At 66.7% G+C, this 10,543-nt stretch overlaps 2 protein-coding genes across 2 annotated transcripts in view; both read left to right on the top strand.

Annotated features, from left to right (window-relative positions):
* The window catches only part of WDR90 (WD repeat domain 90), a 14,551-nt gene extending 11,356 nt beyond the window's left edge, over positions 1 to 3,195 (top strand). The window contains exons 31-40 of the mRNA XM_042783220.1: positions 208 to 376; positions 455 to 566; positions 655 to 826; positions 1,140 to 1,262; positions 1,360 to 1,534; positions 1,664 to 1,794; positions 2,024 to 2,167; positions 2,249 to 2,368; positions 2,470 to 2,554; positions 2,939 to 3,195. Of these exons, the coding sequence (XP_042639154.1) occupies positions 208 to 376; positions 455 to 566; positions 655 to 826; positions 1,140 to 1,262; positions 1,360 to 1,534; positions 1,664 to 1,794; positions 2,024 to 2,167; positions 2,249 to 2,368; positions 2,470 to 2,554; positions 2,939 to 3,195 (1,488 nt within the window). The remainder of the gene's footprint in view (positions 1 to 207; positions 377 to 454; positions 567 to 654; positions 827 to 1,139; positions 1,263 to 1,359; positions 1,535 to 1,663; positions 1,795 to 2,023; positions 2,168 to 2,248; positions 2,369 to 2,469; positions 2,555 to 2,938) is intronic.
* Positions 3,196 to 3,786: 591 nt separating this feature from the next.
* On the top strand, positions 3,787 to 8,693 carry RHOT2 (ras homolog family member T2). The gene is made up of 19 exons (XM_007957456.1): positions 3,787 to 3,826; positions 3,991 to 4,049; positions 4,205 to 4,286; positions 4,358 to 4,401; positions 4,984 to 5,037; positions 5,167 to 5,219; positions 5,292 to 5,400; positions 5,608 to 5,709; positions 5,795 to 5,893; positions 6,069 to 6,177; positions 6,265 to 6,385; positions 6,679 to 6,763; positions 7,041 to 7,186; positions 7,268 to 7,368; positions 7,445 to 7,575; positions 7,665 to 7,742; positions 7,849 to 7,971; positions 8,048 to 8,250; positions 8,570 to 8,693. Exons 1-19 carry the CDS (start codon positions 3,790 to 3,792, stop codon positions 8,691 to 8,693), a joined length of 1,860 nt encoding a protein of 619 aa, XP_007955647.1. The 5' UTR covers positions 3,787 to 3,789.
* The last annotated feature ends 1,850 nt before the right edge of the window (positions 8,694 to 10,543 follow it).

Below are 10,543 nucleotides of genomic sequence, written 5' to 3' on the forward strand. Positions count from 1 at the left end.
GTGCAGGTGGGGGGCAGACGTCCACCTCTGGGTGCCCTGGTGCAGGTGGGGGGGGCAGACGTCCACCTCTGGGTGCAGGTGGGGGGCAGATGTCCACCTCGGTGCCCTGGTGCAGGTGGGGGGGCAGACACCCACCTCTGGGTGCCCTGGGTGCGGGGGGCGCAGGCAGGCGGGACCCCATGGTGGCTGACGTGCCTGTGCCTCCAGGTACGCCGTGAGCCCCTCCCTGTGGGGGTGGGGGCCGGCGAGCTGACCTCGCTGTGCTTTGGTGCCCCACCCCTGCTCTTCTGCGGCTCTAACGCGGGTCAGGTGTACGTCTGGGACACACGCTCCAGGAGGTGCTTCCTGGCCTGGGAGGCTGATGACGGCGAGATTGGTGGGTGCACGCAGCCCTGCGTTGGGCCTGGGTCCCGTGGTGGGCGTCAGGGCAGGCGCTGACTGCCCCCACCCCTAGGGGTGCTGTTGTGCTCGGGGGCACGTCTGGTCAGCGGCAGCAACACGCGAAGACTGCGCCTGTGGGCTGTGGGGGCCGTGCCGGAGCTGAGGCTGAAGGGCTTGGGGGCCAGGTGAGTGCTGGGGAGCCCCGGCCTGGAGGGAGGTGTCTGGCACCCAAGCCCACGGCCGCCCATGCGCCTTCCCGGCCGCCTGCCCCAGGTCTGGCGCCGTCCTCCTGGAGCGTGAACTGATGCTGGATGGGGCCATTGTGAGTGCCGCCTTCGATGACCAGCTGAGTATGGGCATCGCGGGCACCACCGCAGGCACGCTCTGGTACGTCAGCTGGGCCCAGGGGACCAGCACCCGCCTCGTCAGTGGCCACAGGAACAAGGTGCGACCCCCCAGGTCGGCCCCAACACCTCTACTTGTGGGGGGAGCACAGTCCCCCACTCCTAGGCTGACAGCAGAGCCCTTCTCTCTACCTTGGTGTGCAGCCCACTGAGGGTGGGAGGCTGTGTTCTGGATCCTGTCACAGGAGTCCGGTAGCCGTCCCTGAGGGCCAGTTGGGCTGCCCTGGCTTCGGTCTGTGGCCCTGCCGAAAGCTGGCAGATGCCAAGGTTCAGGACCGTACTGTAGGGCCCTGAGGATGGGAAAGGCTTGGGGCCCCCAAAGGGCTGTTTCCCTCAGCCGGCTGCATCCCCCAGGTGAACGAAGTGGCCTTCAGCCCTGACGAGGCGCGCTGTGCCACCTGTGCTGAGGACGGGAGCGTGCGGGTCTGGTCCGTGGCCAGCATGGAGCTGGTGATCCAGTTCCAGGTATTGAGCCAGGTGCGTGGGGCCCCAGGGCTGGCCTGCAGGTGCTCGGGTGGGCCGTCTGCCTGCTGAGGGGCTCAGCGGGTGTGACACTGGCCCCACACATCCCTAGAGCTGTCTCTGCCTGGCGTGGAGTCCCCCCTCCCGCAGACACCTGGGGCCCCAGCGTCTGGTGGCTGGCTATAGCGACGGCACCCTGAGAATCTTCAGTGTCTCCCGCACGGAGATGGAGATCAAGATGCGCCCCCACCCATCTGCACTGACAGCCGTGGCCTTCACCGCCGACGGTGAGGTTGGGTGGGCCACGGGCGGCCTGAGGGGACAGTTGCGTGGGCTCAAAGCATGTAGGGGCTGAGTGCAGGGTCCAAGCCAGGCCTGGGATGTGTAGGGAGACTTTGTGCCCCTGCTCCACCCAGGTCAGATTGTTCTCTCCGGGGACAAGAATGGGCTGGTGGCTGTGAGCCGACCCCAAACAGGGATGACTGTCCGTGTGGTGAGAGATCACCAGGGTGCCCCAATTTCCGCCATCCAGTGCAGAAGCAAGGAGGTGAACTGCCTGGGGGCAGGGGGACCGAGGGGGTGCAGCAGGGCATGTGGGGGGCAAGAGACACCCACCAACCCCCGGGCTTCCCAGCATGGAGACTTTGGGGGTACAGTGGGGGACGTGGGGGGCAGGAGACACCCACCAGCCCCCGGGCTTCCCAGCATGGAGACTTTGGGGGTACAGTGGGGGACGCGGGGGGCAGGAGACACCCACCAGCCCCCGGCCTTCCCAGCACGGAGACTTTGGAGTGCCAGGTACAGAGCTGTGGCTGGCTGCCAGCGGAGACCAGCGGGTCAGCGTCTGGGCGGCCGACTGGCTGGAGGACCGCTGTGAGCTGGTGGGCTGGCTGAGCTTCCCGGCTCCGGCACTCACTGACGTAAGGGGAGGGGGCTGGCACACGGGGGGTGCGGGCTGCAGTCTGGCCCGCCCCACCAGCAACAGCTTCTGCATCCTGTAGCCACCTGGCCACTTGCCTCCCTCCCTCGCTGCCTTCTGTCCCTGGGACAGTGACCTGCTGGTGTGCGCCGGCCTCGGCCCGCGGAAGGAGCTGCTTCTGTACAGCCTCCACCAGAAGCAGGTACCGGCTGAGGGACACGGGGTGCCAGCGGGCAGGGGCCAGGGCTCACCGGTCACCGCCAGCAAGGGGAGGGGGCCGGGGCTTACTGTCACTGCTGGCAGGTCGTGGAGACGGTCCCACTGCCCCTCTTCGCCTTGTCCCTGAGCCTGTCCGTGGGAGCCCGCCTTGTGGCTGTTGGCTTCACTGGTGAGTGCCCTGCCCCAAGTGGCCAAGGGCTGTCCTCTCCCCAGGCCCCTCCCGTGGTACTGGGGTTTGGGAGGACCACCTCACCCCTGTACTTTCACGTTAAAGTGTGATGAACACCCTGCCCTGAGTGGGTGGGGGATGGGAGGTGAGGACCCTGTCCTGGGCAGATGGGAGTTTGAGGGGTGAGGACACTTCCCTGGGTCGTGGGGGGCTAGGACACTACCCTGGGTGGGGTTGAGGGGATGGGGGGGTGAGACCCTTGCCTTGGGCTGGTGGGGGATGGGGGGTTAGGACATTGCCCTAGGCCAGTGGGGAGTTGGGGGGAGGTCAGGCCGGGTGGCCCTCACCCGGGCTGCACCGCGCTGAGGCCTGCCTTGCCGACAGAGCGCTTGCTAAGGCTGGTGGACTTCGCATCTGGGAGTGCGCAGGACTTCGCCGGCCACGACGACTCAGTGCATCTGTGCCGGTTCTCCCCGTCCACGAGGCTGCTGCTCACGGTGGCCCACAACGAGGTCCTGCTGTGGGAGGTCTCGGCCGCCCAAGGGGCAGGGACCACTGTGCCTGGCGCCCAGGAGGTCTCCCCAGTACCTGTTGGAACAGCTGGGCCTCCTGCTGGCCACAGAGCCTGCAGTCGCCAGTGAAGTGGCCCGCCACGCTGGCCAGCTCAGGCCTCTGCTCAGGCAGCTGCTGAGAACTTGGGGCCTGGACACTGGAAAGGCTGCTCTCACCGGTTCCATCCAGCGTTTCCACCTTGTACCGTGTAAATAAACGTGGGCCTCGCCCTGGCCACCAGCCTGCTGAGTCAGCTGCTTGCTCCCGACTGCCCTGGGCCTGGCGTTCCCCCAGCCCCGCTGCTTGTCGAGCTCTGGTGCTGCGGTGGTGCCTAAGTCATTTGGCTGCTAACCAGAAGGTTGGCACTTCAAGGAGCGGGCCCTGGCAGCCTCAGTGCCGAAGGCCCACCGCCCAGGTCCCTGCAGCTGCCTCTAGGCTTCAGGACCGGACCAACACCTGGTTACTGAGGGCTCCGCCCCTTGGCCACCCAGAGAGTAGACGCCTGCAGTGCGCCGTGCGCCCGCACGGTGGCGGTGCCGCGCGTACCCGCCGCTCTGGCCCGCCCCGCTCGCTGGTGCGGCTTCTTGGGCTGCGAACCGGAAGTGTCGGCCCGGGGGCGGGGATCGGGTCGTGGCCGAGACATTTTGGGATCGTGGTTGTGGGGTCGGGGCCAGGCAGCAGCCATGAAGCGGGACGTCCGCATCCTACTGCTGGGCGAGGGTAGGCGCCCAGGCAGCGGGCGGGGGCCGAGGGTCTTGGAGTGGCCGCGCGCGAGTTGGGTTCGGGGGCCTCGCGGGACGCAGCCTGGACCTGCCCGGGCGCGGCGGGCGCGCGGGGCGCCGTGACCTTGGCCGCCGGCGCGCTGACCGCCCCGCCCCGCGCAGCCCAGGTGGGGAAGACGTCGCTGATCTTGTCGCTGGTGGGCGAGGAGTTCCCGGAGGAGGTGAGTGTCCGGACCCGAGGCGCACACAGGGGCCTGGCGGCCGGGCGGGTGCAGCTGGGGTCCCGGCGTGCCTGGGGCGAACGGCGGCGGCCCTAGGACCGGCCCGGGCGGGAAGGTTGTCGATGAAACCCGCTAGCGGGGTCCGTCCATCGCAGGTCCCTCCCCGGGCGGAAGAGATCACAATTCCTGCGGATGTCACCCCGGAGAAGGTGCCCACCCACATCGTGGACTACTCAGGTAACGGCCCGCCCGCACGACTTCCGGGACGGCCCCGGCGCGGTCTGCAGCGGGGCCTCTTCTTCCTGCAGAAGCCGAGCAGACGGAGGAGGAGCTGCAGGAGGAGATCCGCAAGGTGCGGGGCCGGGGTGGGCTCGGGCTCGGGGCTGACTGTCGCCCCGGCCTCGCTGGCTTGACCTCTTCCTCTTAGAGAGGTGTTCGGATTAAGAGTCCCAGCCTGGCTGCAGCCCGCTAATTCCACTGTGACCTCAGCGGGAGTCGTTGGGTCCCATGGTGCAGGATTCTGGAGCTGGAGCGCAGAGCTCCTGGAGAGGCCAGCTAGGCCGCCGGGCTCCTTGCCCCACATACACGCTTCCCCCTGGAGTTCCAGGGAATGGACCCCAACATCTTTCACAGTCACTCCTACACGGCCCTGGGGCTGTGACAGGTGTTCTGAAGGCCACGGGATCAGCTGTTTTTTTTGGCAGAGCCTGTACCCAAGCCAAGCCCCTACGAGTGAGAAGGTGGCCCCACCAGCATGGCCCTTTGTCACAGGCCGCCTGTGTCCGTTCTGAGGCCCCCGAGGGATGCACCAGCCAGGGTCATGTGCTGGGGTTGGCAGGCTGGGGAAGGTCTTGTCTGGGTTCGGGCTGCAGCTTGCCGGGCAGGGGATGCAGGTGGACAGGACCGGGAAAGAGCTGCCGTTTCTCCCCGACAGGCAAACGTGGTGTGTGTAGTGTATGATGTCTCCGAACAGGCCACCATCGAGAAGGTGAGCGAGAGTGAGCCTGCACCTCCCTGCAGACCCCCATCGCCTGGGGTACCTGCACCCCTTCTGTCGCCCAGGCAGGCACAGGGTCCAGTGGGGGCTGCCGCACTCACAGCCTGGCCTTCCTCTCAGATCAGAACCAAGTGGATCCCGCTCGTAAATGGCAGGACCGAGGAGGGCCCTAGGTAACAAGGGGGCCTCAGTGGGAACCTGGGCCATGCCACCATCGGTCCCTGCTGATGTGGGCCTCTCCACAGGGTCCCCATCATCCTGGTAGGCAACAAGTCGGACCTGCGGCCAGGGGGCTCCGTGGAGGCCGTGTTGCCCATCATGAACCAGTTCCCCGAGATTGAGACCTGTGTGGAGGTGATCAGGGCGGGCTCAGCTGGGCCCTGACTCCAGTTGCCCAGGTGGACAAGGGGTGGGGTTCTGTTGTGAAGACAGCACAGAGGTGGGGAGCTGTGGCATGCCCCATGCCCCCATGTGCGGGTGGCCCAGGCAGGGGGAGGTCCTGAAGCTGTTGTGTCCAGCACGGTGTCCCCAGGGCACCCCCAACTGGCTCTCCCTCCTAAGTGCTCGGCTAAGAACCTGAGGAACGTCTCGGAGCTGTTCTACTATGCGCAGAAGGCAGTGCTGCACCCCATGGCCCCACTGTATGACCCTACAGCCAAGCAGGTGTGGACCAGGCAGAGGGTGGGGACCAGGCAGAGGGGGACGGGTGCCCTGTGAGGAGCACATGTGCTGAGCGGTGTTCCCACAGCTGCAGCCCGCGTGCACGCAGGCCCTCACACGCATCTTCAGGCTCTCAGACCGGGACCTGGACCAGGCGCTCAGTGATGAGGAGCTCAACACGTTCCAGGTGCAGCCAGGCCTCCCCAACCCCCCCCATCCCGCTGCCCACTCTCTGCCTGGTGCCCTGCTCTGCACCCCACTCCCCACTCCGCTACACGCCTGGGGTGTGGTACTCAGCTCCCAGTGCCCAGCCTGGGCTGTGGCCAGAAGCCGCTGTTGAGCACCGTTTCTCTCGGAGACAGAAGTCCTGCTTCGGGCACCCCCTGGCCCCCCAGGCCCTGGAGGACGTGAAGACGGTGGTGAGCAGGCACGTGGCAGGTGGCGTGCGGGACAACCGGCTGACGCTGGACGGTGAGGCCAGTCTGCCTGCTGTGTGGGGGATGGGGGACAAGGCCAGGCCACCAGGCCAAGGGCCAGACTCCTGCCTCCTTGGCGCAGGTTTCCTCTTCTTGAACACCCTGTTCATCCAGCGAGGCCGCCATGAGACCACCTGGGCCATCCTGCGACGCTTCGGCTACGGTGACACACTCGAGCTCACGGATGACTACCTCTTTCCCCCGTGAGTGGGGGTGTCTCTCTCACCAGCCCACTGTCCCACTGCCTTGTCAACCCACGTGGCTCCTGGGGGTGGCTGGGCCTGCCCTGGGGGTGGCAGCTGGGCAGCTTTTGCCCTGGGAGGGTGTGTGGATCCCCACCGACTGCCCACCAGAAGGCTGGTGACTGAGGCGACTGTACCACACTGCCCCTGCTCCCCGTGGCCCCAGAGGGCTCAGCCAGGCCTCCTCAGAGTGTGGTCGCGTGCAGCAGGGAGGCCCCGTGGGCAGGCTCCTGGAAACGGGCCCTCTTCCCCAGGCTCCCAGTGCCCCCGGGCTGCACCACTGAGCTCAACCACTTGGGTTACCAGTTCTTGCAGACGGTGTTTGAGAAGCATGACCAGGTGAGGGCACCAGCGACCAGTGCTGGTCCCACAGCCCATCCCCACGTGCCCCTGTGGGGGGGTGGTGTGGACCCTCCCGCGGCCCATCCCCATGTGGCCCTGCAGGGGTGGTGTGGACCCACTCATGCAGTCTTGTTGGTCACCCCCGTTAGCCACATGTAACCCTCTCCCTAGCCCACCCCGTGTAGCCCTATTATCCCCACACGCAGCCCACTTACCCCATGCAGCCCCACTGCCCCACTACCCATCACTGCCATGTCACCACCTTGCCACCCAGGACCGCGATGGTGCCCTGTCGCCCGCGGAGCTGCAGGGGTTCTGCAGTGTGTTCCCGTCGGCTCCCTGGGGCCCTGAGCTGCCCCGCACCGTGTGTACCCTGGCTGGTGGCCAGCTGCCTCTGCACGGCTTCCTCTGCCAGTGGACGTAAGCACAGCCCTCACCACCCGCCTGCCCTCCGCCCGACACACCGCCGCCCTGCCCTAACTCCCACCCACCCGCCTCCAGCCTGGTGACCTACCTGGACGTCCGGCGCTGCCTCGGGCACCTCGGCTACCTGGGGTACCCCATCCTCTGCAAGCAGGACTCCCAGGCCCACGCCATCACAGGTGGGCACCCACCTCTCTGGGACCCTGTGCTGGCGTTCTGTGCCAGCCCCCCTCATCCCTTGCCCCCCACCCACAGTTACCCGGGCGAAGAGGCTGGACCAGGAGAAGGGCCAGACGCAGAGACATGTTCTTCTGTGTGAGGTGGTGGGGGCGCGTGGTGTGGGCAAGTCCGCTTTCCTGCAGGCCTTCCTCGGCCGGAGCATGGAGGTGAGCATCCCGCGGGACGGGGGCAGGGCGTGCTGGAGGTCAGGGCCACTGACCGTCTGCCTCCCCTTCCCTGCTCTCTCATGCTTCAGCATCCGGAGCCCCCTGAGGGATCTTCTGTCCACGCCATCAATACGGTGCACGTCACCGGGCAGGAGAAGTACCTGATCGTACGTCCAAGGCTGGGTGAGCGGGGGGGTGGGGGGTGCTGTCCCGCCCTGCTGTCCCCAGGCGCCTGTCTGAGCCCACTTGCCTTGGGCCACCCTCTGTCTGCAGCTGCGTGAGGTGGATGCAGACAGCCTGCTGGACACCGAGTCGGAGGTCACCTGTGACGTCGCCTGTCTGCTGTTTGACAGCAGGGACCCCACATCCTTTGCGTTCTGCAGTAGGGTCTACAAGGTGAGGCGGGGGACCCCCATACAGTGCTCTGTTGCCACTCCTGCAGACCACCCTCACGGCACCCCTCCCTCTACAGCAGCGTTACCTGGACAGGCAGACCCCCTGCCTGTTCGTTGCCTCCAAGGCCGACCTGCCCAGAGGCACTGTGCCGCCTGGCACACCAGCAACTGAGTTCTGCCGTCGGCACCGGCTGCCCAGCCCTGCCTTGTTCTCCTGCGCTGGCCCGGCCGCACCCAGCACTGCCATCTTCAGCCGGCTGGCCACCATGGCCACCTTCCCGTGGGTACCAGCCCCTGAAGCCTGGGGTCCTGCCGGCTGTGGGTGGTGGGCAGTGGGCTGGTAAGCTGTGGGCAGGGTGGCGCTCACCTGCTGGGTCACTCTCTGATAGCCGTGCCACAAGATGGGATGGGCTTGGCAGGACAGGCTTCGGATGAGCAGCAGGAAGCAGAGGCTGTCCAGGCCCAGCCTTAGGGGACATTGGGTGGGTGGGTGGGTGGGGTCCCAGCGGTAGTGTGGGGCTGGGGGGCAGTTGGGGGGCTAGGGGTGGGGCTGGGCAGACGCGCCAAGGCTTCTCCAGACTGCCTTTCTCCCTCTGCAGACACATGGTCCACGAGGAACTGCACGCCGCCTCTTGGCTGTGGGTGATGCTGGGGGCTGCTGGGGCGGCCCTGGCTGCCCTGCTCAGCTTCTCCCTGTACAGGGCCCTGGTAAGGAGCCGATGAGGCCAGTTGGAGGCTCTCACCCTCGTGCCTGGCTCCTCAGTCCAGCTCTGCCTCGCAGGCCTGGCCCAGGGCCTCCAGGGTACTGGCCTGGGCCCTGCTGAGGGCTTCTGCCCATGCCTGGCTGTCCTGCAGCCCCACCACACCCTGGGGCCCCTTTCCTGGTAGCCTGGTCCCTACCACCGATTAAGTTTCGTGTGTATTGGACTGGGGGCACAGGTGAGAAAGCTGGTGACCCCAGACCCAGAATTCTCAGGCACCCCCACAACCCCCGGTCCTGAGCTGGACGGTCATTTGGTGGGAGGGGTCAGAAGTAGGGGCGGGTAGGAAGTCTGCGCGGCCCCACCTTCCACTGCTCTGGCCAGGGCCCTGCTACCCCCCACTGGAGGTACATGACAGGGTTTCCGATTAAACGTCAGTTGTCTTTCCACCTCTCGGATTCCATGCCTTCCAAGCAATTTTTCTTGAATCTGCCTAAAGCTTGTTCCCTGTCCTGCCAGCGATGCACTGCCCTGGCACCTCGTCCAGCAGCCTTGGGGTGCTGCCCTGGCACCTGCCTCGACTCCCATCAGCATCATGTCTGGTTCTGCCTCCTGTCAGTGCTCCGGAGTCGTTCCTGGCTCCACTCCCTGCTCCCAGTGCCCCTCAGTCTCACCTCTGCTTCTGCGCCCTGCCCCCAGGCTTCATAGCTAAGTCTTGTGAGGTCTGGTCTGGCCTGGCCTGGTATGATCTACCCTAGCCTGGGGGTGAGAGGGCCTCAGACAGACCATGTCCCTGAAGGAATGTGGCGAGGGGCTCATAGCCTGAGGCTACCATCCACGCAGTCCACTCCAGACCCTAGCACCCAGCTGGCCTGGCTGCGCCAAGCACCCTCGTCCACTGTGCCGTCCGCGGTGCCCAGGAGCCTCCCGCCTAGTCCCCTTCTCAGTTGTGGGGAGGAGCTCACAGGGCAGGCACCTGCTGCTCCAAGTGTCTGGGGCCTGGAGGGCAGACCATCAGCTAGGCCCCTTCTCCCCAGCCTCGGTCCCATGTTCAGGGCTGGCTCGGTATACCAGTTGCCACTCCGAGCTCTGCCTCGGCAGGGCGGGGCAGGAAACTATTTCTGTCTGTATTCCCAGAGGCCGCGACAGCTGAGAGCGATGGCCCCGTGGTACCACTGCAGCAGCAGGCTGCAAATCCGAGTGACCCTCACATGTTGCTATGGTTACCTATCCCTTTGGCCTGTGTCACTCCCATTGTCTGAGGGGTGTGCCCACCCTCCCAGGAGCAGGCCCCCTCAACTATTCGGGCTGCAGACCTGCCCACCTGGGGCTCTGTCCCGTTCCCACAGGTCTGCTTGAGCACTGCATGCCCCGCCCCCTGCAGTGCCAGCTCCAGGGGCTGGAGACCCAGGTTGTCCACCAAGGCGGCCTCAGTAGTGGTCCCGACGTCCCTTGAGTGCCCAGCCCAGGTGTTCGCACTGCGGGTGGCTCTGAACGGGCAGCCACGCCGTCACCTCCCCTGCCCACCCTTGGCAGCTGGGTTTGGTGCCCACCGGGTCGGGGCTGGGACTAGGAGGACCTGGGCGCCTGTGTCTGCCTGGGTGGGCAGCAGGGGGAGCCAGTGAGAGTCGAGGGTGACACCGCCTGGGATGTGGTGAGCGACCGGTGCGGGTGGTCCAGGAAGGCTTCCCTGAGGAGGTGACGTCCGCGCTGGGGCCCGAGTCCGGACGGCTGCGCGGGAGGTCGCAGAGCCGCAGGTGCGCGCGCTGGAAGGGCTGCGGCCGGCGCCAGGTCTCGGGTGCAGATGCTGCGCGCGGCACGCGCGGTCGGTGCGCCTGGGCCCTGCTGGAGCGCAGCGGGGGCGGGAGCGTC

The sequence above is a fragment of the Orycteropus afer genome, unplaced genomic scaffold (genome assembly GCF_000298275.1).
Source record: "Orycteropus afer afer isolate SDZICR_OR568_19922 unplaced genomic scaffold, OryAfe1.0 scaffold00751, whole genome shotgun sequence".
NCBI lineage: Eukaryota > Metazoa > Chordata > Mammalia > Tubulidentata > Orycteropodidae > Orycteropus > Orycteropus afer.

What these genes read in the sequence shown, in the direction of transcription:
- RHOT2 (XM_007957456.1), top strand. Translation starts at nt 3,790, where the DNA reads ATGAAGCGGGACGTCCGCATCCTACTGCTGGGCGAGG. An exon ending in CCAGGCCCACGCCATCACAG is followed by an intron (nt 7,369 to 7,444) that starts GTGGGCACCCAC and finishes CCCCACCCACAG; the next exon opens with TTACCCGGGCGAAGAGGCTG. An exon ending in TCTGCAGTAGGGTCTACAAG is followed by an intron (nt 7,972 to 8,047) that starts GTGAGGCGGGGG and finishes CTCCCTCTACAG; the next exon opens with CAGCGTTACCTGGACAGGCA.